Source organism: Tachyglossus aculeatus, chromosome X1, assembly GCF_015852505.1.
Source record: "Tachyglossus aculeatus isolate mTacAcu1 chromosome X1, mTacAcu1.pri, whole genome shotgun sequence".
NCBI classification, from domain to species: domain Eukaryota; kingdom Metazoa; phylum Chordata; class Mammalia; order Monotremata; family Tachyglossidae; genus Tachyglossus; species Tachyglossus aculeatus.
The window spans coordinates 87,240,691-87,264,804 of NC_052101.1; the positions used below are offsets into that span (position 1 = coordinate 87,240,691).

Sequence of the window (24,114 nt, forward strand, 5' to 3'; positions counted from 1 at the left end):
AGAAAAAAAAGAGCTAGAAATTGAGACAGACCCAGAATAAACACAGAACTGGCCAAAGGCCACCTAGATTGTATCAAGCTGCCCTGTCCTGGAGATGGGCCCTTGCTCTCCTCTGGGGACACCCAAGGAGGAAGCAGACTCTCCCTTTGCCTCAGGAAAGAGAAAGTGGCAGGAGCAGTGAACTTGGCTTTAGAGGGACACTGATGCCAGGCTGTAGCTTTCAATTGATGATTCCCTTCATCTAGGCTACACGTCCACATTAGAACTTGAATTTTGGGAACTAAGTTCACTGCCTCTTTCTCGACCACGGGACCTTGTTCCCACACAGGATGTCAGAGAGTAACACTCATGTGGGGGCTCAGAGCCGAACAATGTGTTCACTGCTCCTGGCCAGTTGGAAGAGTTTTCCATCCCATTCCTAGGTTGGAATCCTGGATTTTCATGAGAGGAGAGTGTCCATTCGGGCACTCATCTTGAAGGTCTACAGAAGGAAGCTCTAAGAAGAACTCATTGGCTTTTGGCCAATCAGACCACAGAGGACCAAGTGGCATCTGTAGCAAACCAAGACTGGAGCCAGACAACCCTGTTGCTCAGGTCTCAAACTCACAGAAAGATAGACTCTGCTGAGAGTGTCACATCTTCAGGCTCCATCATCGTCTCCCTGCAGGTCTTGGTCAAATTCCTCCAGCTTTGGGGCTCTTCTTGTGTGTAAAGCGATTCTGGGGCCAACATGGACTTGCTTGTTTCCTTTAATATTAGAGCACCAAGAGGCCAAGGGCCATGGCTTCCAATGGGAGCAGCTTGGCCTCTATCCCACGGCAGGATTTAATTCCCTGCCTGGAAGCCGGGTCCAGTTCCCTCCACATTATCAATCAGTCAGTGGTATGATATCGATTGATTGATTGATTCTCTCATCTGTCTCTCTGCAGTACTAAATGGGGTAGAACCAAAGGGCTCGGGGTTGAGGATATGAATGGATGCTCGGGGCCAGGGTACATGCCGATCAGGAGATTGTGATGAAGGCAAAGGATGTGGACTCCAGTGGCCTCATCTGTTCTAATTCTGGCAGCCGAGAATTAATAACCAACTATGACTCAGCTTCCCAAGAACTCAGAGTCAGGGCCTGCTCTATAGGGATTCTTTCTGAGCAGATTTCATCGCCTTATCGGAATCAGCACCGGGTGAAAACCCAGCAGAGGAGATTGTCTGTCCCAGGATTGTGACAGAGGATCACCCCTTGAGGACTTTTCCCCAGATGTGCCTTTTGCCATGGCACTGTGAAATGCCATCCCCCTTCCTTGGACCGGATCCCTTGGCAGTCACAGGGCTCTCTCGTCCTCTCATTTCAGGGAATGGCCCCTCTGGAATCTGCCTGTCCTATTTGCTCTCTGGCAACATCCCATATGTCAGAAGAGATGCCGTCCACCCACACCCGATCCTACAGAAGAAACTTGAGGAAACACCAGAGGTCTCAATCATTGACCAGGTCAGTGTGAGAATCTCCTCATCCCAGCTGGAGAGACCTTCGTCTTCAGGGCCTGCAGACTCACCTGTTTGGGTTCAGAGCCAGACAAAGTCTTGCCATTCCCATTGGTGGAAACTGATGTGGACTGGCCCACTGCCCACCCACCAGCTAGGAGATGCCTAGACTGCAGCTGACTCTGGGCTCTTCATGAACAATGCCCATGTATCCACTGTCTGCTTTGCTTCACTTGCCAGTAGAACCCTGATCTCAACAGGTGTCCTCACAATTCACTAGTTCCAGGGCAGACTCCTCCCTGGAAGACCCCTGCTCCCCATTGGAACATACTTGAATTCAGCTGCCCCAGGGATCGAGTCCCTGCAACAAAGAATAATAATAATAATAATGGCATTTGTTAAGTGCTTACTGTGTGTGAAGCACTGTTCTAAGCGCTGGGGGAGATACAAGGTGATCAGGTTGTCCCACGTGGGGCTCACAGTCTTAATCCCCATTTTACAGATGAGGTAACTGAGGCAGAAAGAAGTTAAGTAACTTGCCCAAAGTCACACAGCTGACAAATGGCAGAGCTGGGATTAGAACCCATGACCTCTGGCTCCCAAGCCCGTGCTCTTTCCACTGAGCCCCGCTACAAAGTGCTAGGAGCGGCCAGCCCATGCTTGGTAACAATATAGCACGCTGCCTGAGTTCACTTCACCGGGCAAACAGCAGGTGTTGATGAGGCTGTTGGGTGGAGTGAAGCCAAGTGGGAACATTGCCCCAACCCCCTGGAGGAGCGGGGGGGGGGGGGGAGTGGGTGTGTGTGTGTGTGTGTGTGTGTGTATTGTGTGGGGGGAGAGGGGAGGAGCATGTAATTGTCCTTCACAGGGAGGACAACTTCAAGTGTGTGAGTGGCTGAAAGGACACTCCCTTCCATACTGCACCCCCATAGAGTAAGACAGCCTCACTAGCTCCTTGCTCAGTTGAGGAGAGCAGGGCTGCTCTAAATGGATCACCTCAGACATCAAGGATGCTGTCAGAAGGTACTGCTGCCTCGTCAGTTGCCAGTTGCCTGCTTACAGAGGACACTTGTTTAGTGTGGGGACAGTCGGTGGTAAAGGGACTGAGAGCATTTAATAGTGAGGGAAGAAATTCCTCCGCAGCAGCAGGATGGGGCAAGGAGGCATTGTCCCCAATCTATCAAGGATGTTATCTGAGTCATGATACCAGAATCCTCCCTCATCGTCAGCTTCAACCATTCATCCATCCGTTCTGTCCCAAGGAGCCACAACTCCAGCTTCCCAAAAATTGGAGTTGGGGGGAGGGAGTTACATGAAGAGAAGGTACAGCCTTCTGGCCTGGGTTAGCAGAGAGTACTAAAAGTGAATGAATAACTAGTGGATTTTGCTGCTTACCAGGAATGTATCATTGATCCCAGTGGGTGTTCTTGGATCAGGACTTTGGCCTGGCAGCTATTTGCACTGCTGTCCACTCCACTCCTCCCCTCCCCACTGCCATTTTGAGATAGTATCAGAGAGGGGTGGGACTACAGCAGGTGCAGTGTTGATAGATTCCTTCTTGCCCCTCCCTCAGGCATGTGTCCAACATGAGGCCTTTGCATTGGGGAGGATGGAAGGGCAGGGGTGGAGAGAGGGGAGGTGCTGTGTCCCACCACTACCCCCTTCCTTACTCTATCTGGACTTTACTCCCCCATGCCAGAAGGGGAATCAGGCTCATTATTGTTTTCCACAGGGAGCCCATGCTGGGAAGACAGTGAAGAAACCTCACCTGTTCTCAGTCAGGCTCTTCTGTGTTTTCCAGGACTTGGAGTACCTGTCAGAGGGTTTGGAAGGGCGATGCTACAGCCCAGTGGCTCTTCTTTTTGACACCCTACTCCGCCCAGATACAGATATAGGTGGAAATGCAGAATCTGTCCTCACCTGGTGGCACCAAGAAAGCAGGGCCATCCCCCACCTGGTCCTGGGCAAAAACCTCCCTGGAGGAGCATGGCATGTGAGTAGATAATGGCAGGCACCCGGGAGCCTTCCCACTCCAGTGTCAGTGACAAATTGGGACCCAGGGGCTCAGGGGCTTTCTCTAGTTCTCCTTTCATATATGGAGTCAAGTTACCTCAGATTGGCACAATCAATCAATCAGTCAATGTTATTTATTGAGTACTTACTGTGTGCTAAGTGCTTGGGAGAGTGCAGTACAACAGAGTTGGTAGACAAGTCACTGCCCACAAGGACCTTGCAGTCTAGAGGGGGAGACAAACATTAATATAAATGTTATGGAAATGTACATAAGTACTGTGGGACTGAGGGTGGAGTGAATATCAAGTGCCCAAATGGGGCAAATCCAAGTCCTTAGATGACACAGAAGGGAGAGGGAGTTGGGGAAAAGAGGCCCGGTCACCCTGCCCCTCCCACTTCCTTGCCTGGGATCCAGACAGCATCCTTTGCTAGTTGATTCCACTCTCTAAAGACCCTCTCTGAGGGGAAGTTCATGCCCTTAGCTGCCCTGAACTCCTCCTGCTGCAATTGAAGACCATTTTCTCCCTTTCTGTTGTGTGATCTGCTCCCAGCCTGATTTTTCACAGGATGGGATTGGGATTAACTCTATCAACCCACTTTCACCCACACAGAGAAGCACCAATGGGCCACTTTCAGCATCGTCAGTCAGTGCCGAGACACCCCGCCCTGGCCAGGGCCCTGATAATTGGACTCCATCCACAGGGCTCAGGACATGAAGGCATGAAGGGAGGGGGCGTGTAGAAGAGTGATGGGTTTCAGTACCACCGGAAAAGAACAGGTCAACAGAATTAGCCTGCCCTGCCTTGGGCAGTCCTAGCAGGGAAACCTGGCTGACGTACGGGCTCTCCATCTCTCCTCTCTTCCCAGTCCATCGAGGGCTCGATGATCACACTAAGCCAAGGTGAGTGGATGGGCCTCCCAGACCTTCAGTTCAAAGATTGGATGAAGAAGAAAAGACGGTAAGCAATCTGAGCACTACCCAGGCTTTCAGTCCCAAACATGGAGAAAGGGAGACGGAGGGAGAGGGGGAGGAGGAGGTGAGAGAGGAAGAGAATGAAAGAGAGAGATGTTGATTCTGAACTTCTGGGGTGAAGTCACCCCTGTAATTTCCTTTTAATGGTACAGCAGCTGTGGGCTTGTCATCACAAGCGCCCACAGTGTGTCTGTTAGCAGGTTGAGGCAGGTACAATGGCTTACAGACAGGCATCAGAATGAAACCCCCAACCACAGACAATGACAGGACAGTCCTCTATACCCATCCCACCCCAACATTAGGACTGCACCAACTAGGTTTACCGTATGTGTTCTGGATCACCACAGAGCTAGAGGTATCTGACCTGCTCGGGGACTTGGAAACACACCCTTTCTCGCACCCTAGTACAGGGCTGGAAAAGACCAGCCCTCTGGTCACTTTTTTCACAGGCTTGGGGCAAATAGATATGTGAGGAAAAGCAGGGGGTGGGGGCAAGAAGAGAAGGCCTCACTGGACAGTAACTTTGGCTTAGTAGATCGTACGTGAGCCTGGGAGTCAGAGGACCTGGGTTTTAATCCCTGCTCTGCCACTGGCCTGCTGTGTGCCCTTGGACAAATCACTTCACTTCTCTGGGCCCCATGCAATTTTACGTTGTCCATGGGGAGCAGGGACTGTATCTGACCTGATTATCTGGTATCTACCCTGGTGTTTAGTACAGTGCTTGGTACATTGTAAGCACTGAACAAATACCACAATGATTTTCTGTCTCCCTCCTCAGCTGGTCTGAAAGGACCTTTTTCAGGGCACATTTAAATCCCCATTGGGCTGCTTCCCCAAATTTTCCCAATTTAAATGGGCCCTTCCTACCCCTGGGGCTCCCACCACCTTCAGCTTCCCACTGTTCCTCCCCACTGGTGTTTTCTGGGCTGTCTGCCAGCTGAGCCCTTGTAGACTGGGCCAGTGCCCAGCACGGCCCACTACTGTTCAGTTTCTCTGCTGGGCATTAACGAGTGAGTCTCCCCCGAGCGCTATGCAAGTTCTTGGTAGATGAATTTCGTTTTTAAGAGTATACAACCAGGGAGAGAACTGATCTCTTCTGTGTGTGACCTGAAGCCAAACCGAACATAATCATGCATTATCCCTCTCCGGGAAAGCAGATGGTCTGAGCCTGACTGAGACTCATTCAGATGAGAAGATTGAAAGTTCCCATCTCCCAACAAAATGGGGTTTAGCTACTTCAGCAGGGGGCTACCCTCATTTGTTTGATCATCTAGACTGCCTGACGGATTAGCTGAACTCTACTCACCTCACTTTGGGTCATCGGTTGTGGCTTCTGACACAGGCTTCAGAAGCCTGTCATCATTTGGATAATCGGGTTTCTGCAGTAATTTGATTTTTCTGTCCCTCTCCACAAGCTCCCCGGGGGAATCCTGGAGGGTTACTGGCACAGTAAGGCAGGTCCCATGGGCAAATGGCCCTGAGGTTTGCTGGGCTGACCTAGTCTCCCTGCTGGTCTCCTGCCACAGAGGCTTCAGAAACAGTCGGGCCACGGCAGGGGACATCGCTCACTACTACCAGAACTATGTGATGAAGAAGGGGCTATGCCATAACTTCCACTGTGGCAGCACAGTAACAGCTGTGAGGAGGGTTGGCCCCCGGCGGGAGCTGGGCTCCAGTCCTGACTGCTTCTCCGATTGGAGCGCCCAGGAGCCGGCAGCCTGCCAGGCTACCCCAGACCGGCAGCTCTTCCAGGTGAGTGGATTCATGGCGGGGAGTGATGGAAGTCAGCGGCCCTTCTCCATCTCTGCTGAGAACGTGGTCCTGGCCACGGGGACGTACGACAGCCCATCCTGGCTCGGCATCTCCGGCGAAGATCTTCCCTTCGTCCACCACGAGCTCTCCGTGCTGGAGACTTCCACCAAGGATGGGACCTTGGACCAGACCTCGGACCCCGTCCTGATTGTCGGGGCTGGGCTGTCTGCGGCCGACGCTGTTCTCTTTGCCCGGCACTGCAATGTGCCCGTGATCCACGCCTTCCGGAGGAAAGTGGATGACCCTGGCCTCATCTTCAACCAGCTCCCCAAGATGATGTACCCTGAGTACCACAAAGTCCACCAGATGATGCGGGAACAATCCATACTGACTCCGGGGTCGTACGAGGGTTACCTCAGCCTCCCGGAGCACCAGCTCCTCTTCTTCAAAGATGACAAGAGGTGTGTGTTCCAGGATGGCAGGGGGCAGCAAAAGGTCTTCAGCATCTCCCTGGCTCTCCTCCTCATCGGTTCCAACCCCAACCTCTCCTTCCTGCCCAACAATGGAGCCAACCTGGCTGTGGACCCCCTAAAGCCTGTGAACCCCAAGAGGAACCCCATCGATGTTGCCCCCTTCACCTATGAGTGCGTCCAGGAGCCAGGTCTCTATGCTTTGGGGCCTCTGGCGGGCGACAACTTTGTGCGCTTTGTGCAAGGAGGTGCCCTGGCCGTGGCCAGTTCCTTGTTGAGGAGAGAAAAGAAAAATCCCACTTAGTGTAGCACATCCCTGTTCCGTCCCTCTCCCCCCCCCCGCCCCCCCCCCCAAATCACATCAACAAGCCGGCAAAGCCCATTCTCCCAGAGGAGTAGAAGGGGGTCTGTTTGCCTGTCTGTATGACTCGAGCTCTGCCTGTCAAACCAAATGGGTTTGTTCACCAGGCCTGGTTTTCAGTGGAGCCGATGCTGCTGGCGCTTTCCTTTGTGCGGCAGTATGTTGAATCTGAAGTGGGAGTCCAGTGGGTGCCGGGAAGTCAGGGAAGTGGATTCTCGACTTCCTTTCTTTAAAAGTCGAAGCCTCCATGTGGCTCCAGCCCTGCTCATGGTGTCTAGGTGGGTGAGGGGACAAGTGACAAGGTGACCTAGGTCTGCTGCCTGGGCATGTGGGTTGAATGCACCCCCGTGTCCCAACCCAACCTCCCAGAATTTGGGCCTAATATCACTAATTGGCTCAAGGGAAAGGGGACTGAGAGTTCGAACCGCTGCTAGAACGTGTGCTGCAAGTTCTCAATCTGAGGCTAGCCCTGTGAAAGAATCGTAGCCCCTGCAGGAGTTTGCGCAATCGTGGATCCCACCTGGAAATGGGAAGGAATGGCTCTGGTCCACACATCATCAGGATCAGGGTTCATGCCTCCAAATGGCAACGTTTACAATAAAAAATGACTTTGACAACCATTCCCTTTGAGTGGTTTGTGTGCTTGCCTGTGTGTGTTCAGAGTAGAAGAGCCCCAGGCCCTCGGCCAGGTCCCACCTCCAAGGGCCAGGCCTTTTGGGAGCGGGGTGGGAGGCTGTGGACACCACCAACTCCAACCAGATAAGCCCAGGGCACACTGGTGAGGAAAATGCAAGGGCTGTGGGGGGGCTGGCGGGGAGGGAGAGAACAGGTAGGGATAAGCCAGCTTTGGACCTAAAGCAAGAATGAATGTGGGGTGGAGGGGGACACTCACACCTCTGCCTGCCCAGATTCAGTGTCTTAGACATGTGGCTAAGAACACAACCCTGCCTCAGCGCTTCCAATCTTGACCATCCAGCACAGTTCAACTGTCTCTCTCTAGAGTTCCTTGAGGGGTGTGAAAAAGGGCAATTCAGGCTCAATTCTGACAAGTCTCTTTGTGGGGGGGGGGGCGCTCTCTATGTCGGGAGGAGTGTCCCCCCCCCCTTCCTCTCAAGCTGGAAAAAAGCTAGGAAGATCAGGGGGTCATTTTTAAAAGTTGCCAGGCTCCAGAGTGGCAGAGAGGAGTTTGCAGACAGAGCAAGAGTGAGGGAGCAAGGTAGCAGCGGTGGGGGTGGCATTGACTGTCTTTTCCCAGTCACCCAGAGGTCCCGTGGGCCCCAGTTTGAAAATCACTGATCTAGGGCAGAAAGTCACTGCTTGAATAAACATGGCATCATTGACCCACTTGGCAGGAACTTGTGTTACCTGGAGAGAAAGTTCTGGCACTTGTGGGTAGGGGGTGCTGCTACCAACTCTGTTGTATTGCACTCTCCCAAGCACTTAGTACAGTGCTGTGTACACAGTAAGTGTTCAATAAATTCCACTGATTGATTGATTGATTTCAGTTCTCCAGAGAGCAGGGGCACTGGGGTGACTTCAAATATTGTCTGGAGCTCTCTTTGAGACCCAACTCTTCCAGGTCCCTGCCTCTTCTCTTCCCTTTCTAATGGCTGCCTGATGTGGCCACCCAGGTAGGGCCCCAGGGAGCTGTGGTCTTTCAGTAAACTCCCATCCTGACCCTCGAGGAAGAGCAGAATCCTGTTCCTGAGGAATTTTGGCTTGGAGCCATGAGGGATTGAGAGGTGGGGAGGCTTCCAGAAGCAGAGAAATAGCTGTTTCTGGCTGAGTTTGGGATGAGAGTATAGGATGGGGTGGCGAGGCAGGGGGGAGCTAAGGGGAGAAGTTGTCTTCTAGCCAAAGTCAGATAACTGGATGGTCTCTCCAGAGTTCTGAAATAACTCCTTCTAAATACAAATCGCTGACTCGGGAAAGCTTTCATGCTTGGCATTGTCAGTAGGGAAATCATCCAGGGAACCCAAAAACAGTCTGTGGGGGCAGGGGGTGCTGTATGTCATTTCCTCCCCTTCTTTTCCCCCTCTGTAGTGGGGAGAGGTAAAGGCATGTTTTTCTAACCTGACAGATTTCTCAGCAAAGTTGCCCCATTAGCCCTCGGGACCTTTCTGAGAAGAGCCAGGGGTCAGGGGTGGTCATTGACCATTGGCTGCAAATCTTAGGTTTCTGTCTGACTGGGCCCCCATCCCTGCCAACTGTCCAATAACCATCCCAGTGTGTCCTCAGCGGGTTCAGGCAGCGTTGGCTGGGCCTCGGGGTTAGCAAGGGAAGGCATAATAATATTCACTTCCAGCTCCCCATGAATGTGGCCCTTCAGCAGACATAGATGGGCATGGCCAAAGCTGGTCCCATACCTATTCCCTGAGCTAACATAGCAAATCAGAGATCCGGCTCAAAGTGGGGCAAGGGAACTGCAGCTTTTTCTACAACCGAGAGTACAGCGTTGGGGCTCAGGGAGAACTGGAAATGGACTTCACTTTTCACCTTACCACAGGTCTTGGACAGAGTTGGTTATCCCAACACTAAGAGTAAGTGTCAAGGTACATGGACGATGGCTTCCAATGATCTGGTCACATGCAGGACTGGGTCAGAGGTAGATAGTCTGGAGTGAAACATGAGTTGAGAGGCATCCCTCGGGCATTCCCCCTGATGCTGCAGACGTTTCCCCCATTCCACAATAGACTCCCTCTAACTTGGTATATCTGACTCCCCCTCATCTTGGGTACTGACGCTCCCACCTCTCTCCCCCTATCTCCCACCAGACATTCCTCGCCATGGCTCAACATTCCTCACTTGGTCAGTCCCACAGGCAGAACTCTGTCCCTCACTCCCAACCTCAGTTTTGCAGCCAGCCATCACCTGCCTTTTCTCTCTCCTAACCTAGGCTGAGAGCAATAGGAGAGGATGGGCTCTCCCAGAGGGATACCAGGACACCAGCCCTGGCTCAGTGTTGACTGTCTAGGGGCTGAGTACTAACCCCCTTCCCCTCCAGTGTTCAAGGTGGTGGAAAGCATGAAGCACAGACCAGTCCTATGGACTGGAGTCACTGAGCCTCCTCCCAGGATCCTGCTCACCCCTTGTCCATGTCCTCCCTGAGACCTGGAACTCCCTCCTTGTTCATATTCGATGGTCTACCACTTGCCCCATTTTCAAAACCTTATTAAAATTACACCTTCTCTCTTATTAAAATTACAGAGGACTTCTCTGAATTATCCCCTCAATTCCCCTATTTGCCCTCACTTCTACATCACCTAGTCATTTGGCCATGTATCCCTTAAGCATTTGATATTCACCCCAACCTCAGCCCCACAGCACTTATGTGCATATCCTTATACCCTGCCATTTTTCCTATGTGTAAATTCATTTTAATGTCTGCCTCTCTAGACTGTAAATTCCTTGTAGGTAGGGATCGTGCCTACCTACTCTATTGTTCTACTGCACTGTACTCTCCCAAGTCCTTAGTACGGTGCTCTGCACACAGTAACCATTCAATAAATGCCATTGATTGATTCATGGATTGATTTCCCCCAAGGTCTCATGAAGGGGGAGACAGCTTATCTCTCATAGTCATAGGGATTCTGGGGTGGGGGTCGGGGGTGGGGTTGTACTCTTGTATATTCTTAGTACAGTGTTCTGCACATAGTAAATATTCAATAAATACTATTGATGACAAATGGGAAGTGAGAGAATAATTAAAGGTGCCTTGGTCTAGGGGTGCCTAAGCCAAGGAATAGAGGACTGTACTCCCCTTGCAGGGGGCACCTGCTCTGGGTAAGAGGCCTACCAGCCCAGAGGCAGGGGAATACATAAAATGACTTCTGGAGGGCCTGGCAGCCTATGGGGCCTGCTATTTTCCTGTTATTTAGCATATACATATGTGTAAAACGCCTTTTCCTCAATGCACACTTGCATCTGCCAGGTCTGGCCTTTCTGTCTCTCTCTCTCTCTCTCTCTCTCTCTCTTTGTCTCTCTCTCTCTCTCTCTCTCTCTCTCTCTCTCTCTCTGTCTCTCTCTCTCTCTTTCTCTCTCTCTCTCTCTCTCTCTCTCTCTTTCTCACATTCACTCATGCACTCACTCGTTCGCTGACTGTGCCCCGAGCTAAAACCGAATTTAGGGCAGCCGGAGGCACACAGACACACATGATGTCGGAGCTCCCTCTGGTGGCTTCAAAGCTTCCCTCACCACTTGTCTCCGGGTAATTCAATCCCACCGTCTAGGAGATGGCCCAGGGGTCGGCACTAGAGAAGGAAAACTCTCCCTTAACAAAAAAAACCTCTTACCTTTGTCACTCTCACCTTTTCTCTTCCCCACTTCCTTTTGAATTCCCCTCCCCCTCATGTCGCCTACTAAGTACCCTCCTCCCAGTTCTTCCCGTTACTTCACTCTGCTGCCCGGATTATCTTTGTACAGAAACACTCTGCGCATGTCACCCCCCTCCTCAAAAATCTCCAGTGGTTGCCTGGCAACCTTTACATGAAGCAAAAACTCCTCACTATTGGCTTCAAAGCTTTCCATCACTTTGCCCCCTCCTACCTCAGCTCCCTTCTCTCCTACAGCCCAGCCCGCACCTTCTGCTGCCCTGCCACTAACCTCCTCACTGGGCCTCGTTCTCGCCTGTCCCACCGTCAGCCCCTGGCCCACGTCCTACCTCTGGCCTGGAATGCTCTCCCTCCTCATATCTGCCAAACTAGCTCTCTTCCCCCTCCCCTTCAAAGCCTTCCTCCAGGAGGTCTTCCCAAGACTGAGCCCTCCTTTTCCTCTGCTCCTGCTTCCCTCCCCATTGCCCCTACTCCCTTCCCCTGCTCTACCCCTTTCCCCACCCCACAGCACTTGTATATATTTGTACATATTTATTATTCTATTTATTTTATTAATGATGTGTATATATCTATAATTCTATTTATTTTGATGTTATTGATGCCTTTCTACTTGTTTTGTTTTGTTGTCTGTTTCCCCCTTCTAGACTGTGAGCCCATTGTTGGGTAGGGATTGTCTCTATCTGTTCCCAAATTGTACTTTCCAAGCGCTTAGTACAGTGCTCTGCACACAGTAAGTGCTCAATAAATACTATTGAATGAATGAACGAACAGAGGTCACTGTCTTCTTCGGGCTGTCCCCTGACTCTCTCTAGAATCCTAAAATCTGAGCTAGCAGTGTTGTTGAAAGATCATCTAACCCAGTCTCCTGCTTCTATACAGAGAAATGCTTAAACTATCTGGACAAACAGTTTTTATTATTATTTTTAAAAGATCTCCAAGGATGGACTCCCCCAAACCTCCCATTGATTGCTCTTCCTACTCTTTTCCCCTCAGGCCAAGAGGTTTATCAATCCATCAATCAGTGGTATTTATTTAGTCCTTACTTTGTGCAGAGTACTGCACTAAGCACCTGGGGGAGTACAACACAGTTGAGTTGGTAAACACTCCCTCACCCTCTATATATGCCAGACCACCACTCTCCCCATCTTCAAAGCCTTATTGAGGTCGTATATCCTCCAAGAGGCTTTCCCTGATTAAGCTCTCTTTTTCCTGGCTCCCTCCCTTTTTTTCTAATGGCTTTTGTTAAGTGCTTACTAGCTGGTTGTGGGCAGGAATGTGTCTGTTGTTATATTGTACTCTCCCAAGTGCTTAGTACAGTGATTTGCACACAGTACACTCTCAATAAATACAATTGAATGAATGAATGAATATATGCTAGGCACTGTACTAAACGCTGGGGTAGATAAAAACTAAGCAGGTTGGATGCAGTCCATATCCCACATGTGCCCCTGGCTAAAACAGAATTTAGGGCAGCCTAAACTTAAATCTTAATCCCCATTTTACAGATGAGGTAAGTGAGGCACAGAGAAGTTATGTGACTTGCCCAAGGTCACACAGCAGACAAGTGGCAGAGCCAGGATTAGTACCCAGGTCCTTCTGATTCCAAGGCCTGTGCTTTATCCACTAGGTCCCACTGCTTCATGGCCTCTCCCTTCTGCTTTGTTCATGCACTTTTATATTGACCTTTGGGCATTTGATATTAGCCCCATCTTCAGCCCCACAGCACTTACTTGAATACCCATAATTTATTTATAATAATGTCTGTCTGCCACACTATACTATAAACACATTGTAGGCAGGGAGCGTGTCTACCAACTATGTATTGAGAAGCAGCGTGGCTCAGTAGGAAGAGCATGGGCTTTGGAGTCAGAGGTCATGGGTTCAAATCCCAGCTCTGCCAATTGTCAGCACTGTGACTTTGGGCAAGTCACTTAACTTCTCTGGGCCTCAGTTACCTCATCTGTAAAATGGGGATTAAGATTGTGAGCCCCCCATGGGACAATCTGATCACCATGTAAACTCCCCAACACTTAGAACAGTGCTTTGCACATAGTAAGTGCTTAATAAATGCCATTATTATTATTATTATTATGTTGTACTGCATTCTCCCAAGCATTTAATACAATGCTCTGCACATAGTAAGCATTCAAGAAGTATTATTGATGATGCTGATGATGATGATAGACATATTGCCTGCCCACAAGGAATTTACACTATATCTCCACTCAAGAGAGGGTGGGTGAAAGAACAGGATGTTATGTTCCCCTCTCCTCCCCAGGCAACAACAATATCCCTTTCCTTTCTGCTCAGAGAGGGAATAGGCAAACAGGGATGGCAGACAGTGAGAACACAGATGCTGGATTTATGGTGGCAACTGGCCCATTAAGATAGTTAACACTGTCTGGGATTAATATCATAGCCCTGGACTTCACCTATGCCAGTAAAAACTCAAGATATTGAGGGCCCTTAAGCCTTCTAGGAGAGACACATGCCTTCTCAGGCTATAGGAGGGTTCTCCCTGTCCAATGTCAGGGAAAAGAATGCAATGATCCCTTAGCTCTGGGAGAATCACAGGATCATGTTTTCCATTATGTACCGATGATCCTCAAACTGAGCCAAGAATCCCCACTCCAGAGTCAGGAAATCCTGAAATCTGAGAAAGTATAATTCCCACAGTGCTCAAGGTATACTGACCAGACAGTCTGACTGCCTGGTTAAGATAAAGTACTGGATATTTTAATATCTATTTTTTAAATTTTCAAATGAGCCTCCCTCTGCTGTGGCTCTTGCTGCTGCCTAGTTTCAAAGGATAGATTTGGCTTCAGACTTCACACTGACCAGGAAAGGGAGCACAAAAGAGGACCTGGCCCCAAGGAAGACTTTCCCATGGCAGGAAATTTATTGAGCACTTACTGTGTGCAGAGCACTGTACTAAGTGCTTGGGAAGTACAAGTTGGCAACATATAGAGACAGTCCCTACCCAACAGTGGGCTCACAGTCTAGAAGGGGGAGACAGAGAACAAAACCAAACATATTAACAAAATAAAATAAATAGAATAGATATGTACAGGTAAAATAAATAAATAAATAAATAGAGTAATAAATATGTACAAACATATATACATATGTACAGGTGCTATGGGGAAGGGAAGGAGGTAAGATGGGCGGATGGAGGGGGGAGGAAGGAGGGGGCTCAGTCTGGGAAGGCCTCCTGGAGGAGGTGAGCTCTCAGTAGGGCCTTGAAGGGAGGAAGAGAGCTAGCTTGGCAGATGGGCAGAGGGAGGGCATTCCAGGCCAGGAGGATGACGTGGTCCAGGGGTCGACAGCGGGACAGGCGAGAACGAGGCACGGTGAGGAGATTAGCGGCAGAGGAGCGGAGGGTGCAGTCTGGGCTGTAGAAGGAGAGAAGGGAGGTGAGGTAAGAGGGGACGAAGTGATGGAGAGCCTTGAAGCCCAGGGTGAGGAGTTTCTGCCTGATGCGCAGATTGATTGGTAGCCACTGGAGATTTTTGAGGAGGGGAGTAACATGCCCAGAGCGTTTCTGGACAAAGACAATGATTTCATTCTTTCAACAAACTCTGAGCCCTGATGTGGGCACTGTGGGGCAGGACAGGAAAAAGGTTCAGTCCCTACCCATGTGAGCTGTGTCTATTGTGGGGAGATGGTGACACAGCCACACTGAGGACTTAGCAGTGGTAGACTGTTCCTTTAGAGACCTAAATGACCTCTCCAATAATTTGATAATCCACATGTGAGAAAATCACTGGACCTACGTGGTGATCACTGTAAATTCTGAAGGAACCCCTAGGGGAAGTTGTGGAACACCAGGCAAGAATATGTAACCTATTGTTATAAATGGCACCTGTACCAGAAGACTGGCAGATCTCCAATGGAATTTGCATGGATAAAAGAGGCTCCAGAAGTAATCTTGGGAAGTATGGATTGGAAACTTTCACACCTATGTCTGGCAAATTAGTAGCATCAATAATAAAATGTAATATCAGTGAGCACCTAGGTAAACACAAGCTACTGGGGAAAGACAACATTGTAATGAGAAATCAGGCCTCATTAACTTGCTGGAGTTCCCTGAAGGGATCAATAAGCATGTGAATCAAGAGGAACCAGTAACATAATATACTTAGGGTTTCAAAAGGCTTTGGGCATGGTTCCTCCCCAAAGGTTTTTACAAAACCAGTGTAATCATGGGATTGGAGGAAATGTTCTGTCATGGATAGGAATGGCTAAAAAATAAGAAACAAAGAAAAGGGATAAACTGCCACTTTGGAGGAAGAAAAAGTGTAAATACCTACGTAAACACCTACATAAGTAATCTGAAAGAGAGAGTGTGTGCTGAGAGATTTCCAGGTTTTCAGATAACATTATGCTCTTCCAGACATTCAAATGTCATGCAGATGAAGAAAGCACAGGAAGACTGAAAGAGGTGAGTGAGTGGGTCAATAAATAGCAGCTGGGCTTCACTGTGAGCAAGTGTGAGAAAATGTGCCTAAAGAAAAATGATCCAATAATGAAAGACTCTGAATCGTGACTTTTTTTTAAACTATGTGCAGCAGCAGCCAAAAACACCAACCAAATTCTGGTCACCATCAGAAAGCAGATAGAAAACAAATAAAAGGCACCATTTTGTCACTTTCTGAGATCATGGGATGCCCCCACCTGGAATATTGTATGCAGTGCTGGTTGTCATATCTTAGGAAGGACATAATAATGCTGGAAAAGGTACAGAGAAGGGCAACCAAGATGGTTTTTATTGAGCTGTTACTGTGTGCAGAACACTGAACTAACTGTTTGGGAGAAACAGAATTGGAAGACATGTTCCCTGTACACAAGGAGCTTATAGTCTAGAGACAGAGACAGATTTTAAAATAATAGGGAAGGAGCATGGCCCACTGAATAGAGCATAGGCCTAGTAGTCAGAAGGACCTGGGTTCTAATCCCAGCTCTGTCACTTGTCTGCCATGTGATCTTGGACGTTACCTAAATTTTCTGTGCCTCAGTTTCCTCATCTGTAAAATGGGGATTAAGATTTGAGTTCCATGTGGGACAGGGACTGTGTCCAACCTGATTACAAGCTAATCAGCTAATTTACCCTAGCAATTAGTACAGTGCCTGGCACATGGTAAATGCTTAACAGATACCATAAAAATACAGATATGTACAGAAGTACTGTGGGTTGGGGAAGCTTCCAGATGAAGGCAGGCTGAAAATATTAGGACTCCAGTCTGGAAAGATGTAGACTGAGAGGGGACATGGTTGAAGCCTATAATATTTTGGAAGATGTGGCCAGGGAAAATATGAACTTTTTGGGTTTTTTGTTTGTTTTGAGTTTTTTTAATGACATTGTTTATGCTCCTGTCTCTTGGTTCTAAATCGAGACCCTGCCCCATATGCCCAAGCCCCTGGCCCACCCCTGCCATTCCCCCCTCCCTCCAGCCATTGGAGAACTGCCACCTAGACCTCTATTCCTCAAGGCAGGAATGCTCTGATCCCAGTTCCATCTGGTCTTTCCTAGGAGTGAATTAAAGGGGGTATTTCTGAACACTCCTTGGATGTTTTCCTAGCAAGGTACCTGGGTTGGTGAGAGAGGAGGGAGGTAGAGGTCTGGATAGGGCTGTGGCCCTAGATGGGGGCAGAGTGGCTGCTCAAGAAACCAAAGATAGTCAGAGGGGGATGTCCAAAGAAGTAGAAGTAGATTCTCCCAGCTGCTACCACCCATCGCTTCCCCAGACTCTAAGCATGCTTAGATGCCACATCCGACTTCTTCAGCAGTTCCATCAACTTCACTTATGGGCCATACGCAACATCTAGTGGCAAGACAAATTTACAAACAATGAAGTTTGTGGCCAGCTTCAGCAGTGACTGGTCAGGTAAGCACTCAGTAGAAACCACAAAGCCTAGTGGAAAGAGCACAGGTCTGGGAGTAAGAGGACTTCATCAGTGGTATTTATCGAGCACTTACTATGTACGGAGCACTGTACTAAACATTTGGGAGAGGACAATGCAACATCTTCTCTGCCCACAACGAGTTTACACCCTAGAGGGACCTGATTAGGACCTGGGTTCTAATCTTCGCTCTCCCATGAGCCTGTTGTGTGACATTGGACAAGTCATTTAACTTCTCTGTGCCTCCATTCCCTAATCTGTAAAATGGGAATTCAAAACCTGTTTTCCCTCCTAATTAGACTGTGAGCTCTATGTGACAGAGACTGTGTCTGACCTGATTAACTTGTATCTACCCCAGTGTTCTTGGCACATAGTAAAAGCTTAGCAAGTACCATAGTTATTATTATTAGTAGTAGTAGTAGTATTTACCTCTTAGGGTCACACCTGGAGACTTTCCAGTACTCTACCAGTCTCAAATGTGGGAGGGAGAGAAAAGCAGAAGCATATCCATTCCATTCCTAGCTTGGGTAATGGCTAGTGAGTGGAAGGCAATCTGCTACAAGTCAAAACTCACCCATGCTGGGCAGCAGCGGCATGGGAGAGAGTCGAGGGCAGAGACTCAGGTTTACTGCATGGAAGGAGGCAATGGTAAACCCTTCTGTATTTTTACCAAGAAAACTCTATGGATACACTACCAGAACGATTGCAGGTGGAAGTGGGGTGTTCTGGGAGAGTTGTGTCCATGGCGTCGCTATGGGTTGGACACGACTCGACAGCATAAGACAACAATTATTATTATTATTATTAGTAGTAGTATTAAAGTCCTGGAATGAAGTCAGACTCCTGGCACTGAAACAGTGCTTACCTCAACCCAACTTCGCTGGGTTGGACATGTGAGAAGACTGATTGTTGGTAGGGTACTCAAACAGATGTTCCATGGTGAGCTGAAAAAGGGCACATGAAAGCGACAGGGATGGAGGAAATGTTTTAAGGATGGAGTAAAGTGAAGTTTTAGACAATGTTGGGTCTCAAATGAAAACTGGGAAGTAACAGTGGCAGATGGACTGGCACAGTGCCCAGCAATCAAACTTTGAGAGGATGGTGATAGAAGAGGCAAAAACTAAAACAGTGTTAGGTGTGAGGTGCTAGATGCTGCCAGATACAAACCATCTTCCTCTTAATTACTTAATAATAATGAATAATAATTATTGTATTTATTAAGTGCTTCATATGTGTCTAGCACTATTCTAAGAGCTGGGCTAGATATAAATTAATCAGATTAGACACAGTCCCTGCCCAAATGGATTGAATCCCCATTGTGCAGTTGAGGAAACTGAGGCATAGAGAAGTTAAGTGACTTGCCCAGGTCTCCCACTAGGCAAGTGGTGGAGCGGGGTTAGAACCCAGGTCTTCTGACTCCCAGTCCCGTGCTCTTTCCACTAGGTTGCACCACTTCCCAATCTTCAATCTATAAGCTCCTTGTGGATCACATCTATTACATTGCACTTCCCAAGTGCTTAGTACAGTGTTCTGCACACAGTAAGGGTTCAATAAATACCATTAGTTGATTGATTGACAGCTACACATTTATGTCCACTCAATTCTGCCAGAATGCATGTTTTCACTAAGCATTTTAGCTAGAACAAGGTGGCAGAAGGAGGGAATGTTCTTCCCACAATGCACACGTCTGGATGTGATGTCAAATGTGCACGCATAATCTGTCGGACCGTAGGCGAGCACGATAGTGACAAGTTTCCATAGCATATAGTTCTCTAACAATGCAACCCCGCATTCTAGGAGAACTGGGTATTTCTGTGTGCCTAACCAGGCTCATCTCTCTTGCCCTAATGCCATGGGACAGAGGCCTGACTCCCAATCAACTGATCAGTGGTATTTACTGTGGGCAGAGCAATCCCTAAGAGAAGCAGCATGGCTCAGTGGGAAGAGCATGGGCCTGGGAGTCAGAGGACATGGGTTCTAATCCCGGCTCTGCCACTTGTCTGCTGTGTGACCTTGGGCAAGCCACTTAACTTCTCTGTGCCTCAGTTACCTCATCTGTCAAATGGGGATTAAGACTGTGAGCCCCATGTGGGACAACCTGATTACCTTGTATCTACCCCAGCGCTTAGAACAGTGTTCAGCACGTAGTAAGCGCTTAAGAAATCCCATACTTATTATTAATTATTATTCAGTACAATAGAGTTGGAAGATGTGATCCCTGTCCACAAGCATTTTACAATCTAGAGGGAGGAGTTTACAGTGTACAGGGGTCCCTGTTGGAGCCCCTGGGGGTAGCCATGATGTGCAAGAGGTGGGGGTAGTATGAAGGGAGTAAGGACCTAGATTACCACACTTGAAGACCAGGATGGCCACAGCTGGGCCATTGACTGAGATGCAGGGTCAGACTGGCTCAGAAATCATTACCAGAAAATTCTGCAATGACATCTCTGTGCCTCAGTTACCTCATCTGTAAAATGGGGATTAGGTCTGTGAGCCCCATGTGGGACAACCTGATAATCTTGTATCTACCCCAGTGCTTAGAACAGTGCTGCACATAGTAAGTGCTTAACAAATACCATCATTATTATTATTTTAACTCTGGGAGAGGGAGGAGGAAGATGCAGGTAAGGAAGGGGCTATAGCTTAAAAACCAGAAGTTCCTTTCTTTCTCTCTAACCTTCCTCATATTGGCTCCAAGTGATTCCTTACTTGACCTGAGTTCCAAAGAGCCTCTCAGAACCAAACACAACCCAGATCACCCTGTATGGATTTTCCTAGTATTTTCCTGTCTGGCTCTGTTCAGATAGGAGGGGAAATACATGAGTTTCTGCTGCTGAGGTAGCCTGAATTATTTAACAACACCCAAGATGTTGGGCAGGTGGGACTGAGAGAAAAAATGTAAATGAACATCATTTTCACCTGCCCACTCAGCAGTCAGTTCTGTAGTTTCCAGCCTGCGCTCAGTTCACATTTTTCCTCACTAACAGGGCTGGTGATTTCACACCTGGATTGAGTCAATTGAAGGCTCTAATGAACCCTATTAAACAATGGGCTTAAAGCCCACAGCAGAGGGAGATGTTCACCAGGGCAAAACTCACCTCATTCTATTCTCTCTGAAGTACCCTTTTCTGTTTTCCCTTTTTGCGGGACAGTTACATGAGGAAGGGCCAATAGTCATAGTGAAGGTAAGAATAGAAGTGTTGTTGTTTGATCAGATGTGATGGTGGTTCCCCTCCCTTGATAGCCTGAGGAGAGTCATGAGGGTGCTCTTAGGACAGTAGGTCTGAGAACTTGCTCAGTTTTTCCAATGATCAAGCAGTCCTATCCTAGATGGAACTAGACCTCCCCAATTCTTCTTCTTCCCCTTCCCTCCCACATCCTCCAATCACTTATGTACCTATCTGTAACACTTATACTAATGTTTGCCTCTAGACTAAGTCTACTGTGGGCAGAGAATGTGTCTACCAACTTGGTTATATTGTACTCTCCCAAGTGTTTAGTACAGTGTCCTGCATCCCTGTTCTGGAAGTGTTTGATAAATGTTGGTTTTAGCCAGAAAAGAATTGGAGACATCGTGAGGGTATGTGACCAGGCTGGAGGAGCAGAGTGATTCTATGTTACTAATCCCTAGGATCTTAGCCTTCCTCTCCTGAAGCATCAGGGCAAATTTTTCTCTTCTATGCTTTGATGAAAGGCACCACATCTTTCACCCTCAAACCCTGATGATCACTGTTTAAATGCTTCTCCACTCCAAAAAGAGTCTCTTAACACCCTGAGGTGAGTGTGTGTGTTTGTATTTTGACCTTACCCCACACTGTCCATCCATATTACAGCTCTGTTCTGTGTCCTGCTGAAACTGAGAACTTTTCAATTGTACTGACAGCTCCCTGGTATCTGTTTGAAACTACACTTAAACCCATCAGTTGTTGCAGGGGGTTTTGTCTCTCAACTGGAGGGGCCTAGAATCCATTAAGGTCTGGATGACAGGGACAGGGTGAGTCACAATCACATCTCTCCTCTCTTTTTATATGCCTGAGGGTAGAGATTTGTTCTTCAAATCTGCCTCTTCAGAGGTGGCTGACTCAACCTGGATCCAGCCTCCTAATACAGAGGGAGAAGAGACCAAAAACCTTTCAGGAATAAAAGGATCAAAAAACATTTCTCTCCTAATTATACCCAAGAAAATTTGGCATCCGACTAATGACAGGAAAAAACGTGTGGAGAGAGTCTGAGTGGGTTTCCATTGGTACTTGTTAAAACAGAAACACCAATGATCCCATAAAAGGAAAAGTGTCACCCAGTTCCTCTGAACTGACAATAGGTAAAAGGGAAAGGAAATAGCACCATTACCTAAAGCAGTCTCCCTTAAGACAGATTGTCTTAAGGTCCCTATCCTGGCCAGCCAGACATACAGGTTCATTGGAGTCAGCAACCTTGTCTCACTCTGTCTCTCGCTCTGTCTTTTGTCTCTTGCTCTATGTGTCTCTGTGTAGCTCTCTCTAGAGCCTTATAAAGAATTATTGATGACCCAGACTCGGGCAGAAGAGACTGCAAGAAACTATCCTGGACAATTCGGTGTGGCAAAGACCTCTGCACAGTGAGAGAGAGAAGGATAATAATAATTGTGGTATGTGTTAAGCTTTTATTATGTGCCAAGCTAATTGGGTTGGACACAGTCCCTGTCCCCCACCCCACCCACATAGGGCTCACAGTCTTAATCCCCATTATACAGATGAGGGAGCTGAGGCACAAAGAAGTTGTGATTTGCCCACCTTCCTGGCAGGCCACTCAATCATTTATTGAGTCCTTACTTTGTGTAGAGCACCATACTAAGTGCTTGGGAGAGTACAATACAATGGGGTTGGTAGACACATTCCCTGCCCACAAACAGCTTAATCTAGAGGGTGAGAGATATCAGTATAAATAAATGAATCACAGATATGTGCATGTGGGCTGAGGAAGGGGTGAATAAAAGGAGCAAATCCAAGTGGGATGCAGAAGAGATATAGAGGAAATGAGGGCTTAGTTGGGGAAGGCCTTTTGGAAGATGTGCTTTTATTAAGGCCAAGGTCTACTACTTTAGAGCCTCAGGAAAACAGATGAAAATTTTGTTACTCTTGGATAGGACAGTGATGTGGGGGAGGAATGGAAGCTTAAAGCTGCAATACAGCCTGATGTCTCTCAACCCTAAACCATGCACATGGTGATAGCTTGAGTAGCTGGCTGTCAAATGGTGTTCTTCAAGGAAGGCACATTCTAGAGTCTTGCAACGAGGGTGTTGCAGGTGTGTGGCCATCAGCAAGACCCCCGAGGTGGGAAGGAGGTGTGCCGAGGAGGCTATGGGCTGGGAAGGAAGCTTTTAAAATGTAGGATGGCAACTGAGTGAATTGAGAGAGATCCTGGCTCAGGTCAGGGGTCTGTAATCAGCCAGAAAGAGCCTCCAAAAGGGGTCAAGATGAGCATACATCCAGAAGGCACTGGAATATTAAAGAACCATGAAGGTTATTAAGCCCTTTGTACTAAGAGCTGGAGTAGATACAAGAGAATCAATTACAGCACAGTCTCTGTTTTGCAAGAGGACTCTCAATCTAAATGGGAGGTGGGAGCAGGGAGGGAACCAAGGCATAAGTCACAAACAATACGAACAAATTGAAGAATTCAACACAAAACAGTCCTTAGAATGGGCAGTCCTCAGACTTCTCACCACTCCAGGCAAACAGTCCTTGATTATGAGTGGTCACCAACATCCCACCCTTCTAATGGTTGGGAAGGAAGGCTTTACTCTTACAGTGTTGGGCAGGATTGGGGAGGCTATCCCTAGACATTGGGCAGTCCCCAAACCAACTCCTGAGCTTGAGGTTAGTAGAGCAACTCTGGCTAAGATTGTTGATCCCAAATATCTCCACACTATATCTCCCCTGTCTCTTTCTCTGCTGTCCCTAGGATTCTAAAAACAGGGAAGGCTTTCTAGCTACTGTGCCCCTCATTCAGGGCACTTCAACAGGCGCAAGCATGGTCTAGTGGTAAGAGTGCAGGCCTGGGGAGTCAGAGGACGTGAGTTCTAATCCTGGGTCTACCACTTGTCTGCTGTGTGGCCTTGGGCAAATCACTTAAGTTACCTCATCTGTAAAATGGAAGTGCAATAACCTATTCTCCCTCCTACTTAGGTTGTGAGCCTCCTGGGGGCAAGGATTGTGTCCAACTTGATTATTTTGTATTTACCCAGCACTTAGTACAGCGGTTGACACAGTAAACATTTAACAAATACCACAGTAGTTGTTGTTATTGGGTAGCAATGAAGCCTTCTTACTGTGACATCAGTAAGTACCATAAGAAAAAGGTTCTCTTCCACAGTGACTCAAACTTGGGAACAACAATGCCCCATCAGCATTCCACATGGGCCATCAGCATCGACCAAGAGCCACCTGGGAACAAAGCATAAGGTTTGCCCTTCTCAATCCATCCTAGGAACCTTAAAACTCAACAAACAGTTCTGGTAGATGGCAAACCTCCTCCCTTTGGGTTAGTGGTAGAACTGGGAGAAACTGGGGTTTAGGTAGCAGCTACAGTCTAGAAACAAAAGACCGGAGCAAGGACTGTTCTGTTTTATGTCAACTAACCCAAACCCTCAAATTCACTGGGTAAATGGAGTCAGTTGCCAACTTGCACTTCCCAAGTGCTTAGTACAGTGCTCTGCACACAGTAAACACTCAATAAATATGACTGAATGAATGAGTCCCAGCAAAGGGATCAACTGTCTTGAAGAAGCATCATCAGGTTATCTCAGGCCAGGCGTCTGTCTGGTCTTTTCACAACTGCTATTCTTTTCTCGAG

At 48.2% G+C, this 24,114-nt stretch overlaps 1 protein-coding gene and 1 non-coding gene across 7 annotated transcripts in view; both read left to right on the top strand.

The window, feature by feature from the left end:
• OSGIN1 (oxidative stress induced growth inhibitor 1) overlaps positions 1 to 7,669 on the top strand; it is a 342,694-nt gene extending 335,025 nt beyond the window's left edge. For all 6 annotated transcript variants that reach the window (XM_038772435.1, XM_038772439.1, XM_038772441.1 and 3 more), the window contains 4 exons: positions 1,350 to 1,486; positions 3,281 to 3,472; positions 4,360 to 4,451; positions 5,992 to 7,669. In XM_038772435.1, coding sequence (XP_038628363.1) covers positions 1,350 to 1,486; positions 3,281 to 3,472; positions 4,360 to 4,451; positions 5,992 to 6,991 — 1,421 coding nt within the window. In that variant the 3' untranslated portion in view covers positions 6,992 to 7,669. The remainder of the gene's footprint in view (positions 1 to 1,349; positions 1,487 to 3,280; positions 3,473 to 4,359; positions 4,452 to 5,991) is intronic.
• Positions 7,670 to 17,706: 10,037 nt separating this feature from the next.
• Positions 17,707 to 17,844, top strand: LOC119920432. Its single transcript, XR_005448178.1, has one exon. It is a non-coding gene; the product is annotated as a small nucleolar RNA SNORA7 (small nucleolar RNA).
• Positions 17,845 to 24,114: the final 6,270 nt, after the last annotated feature.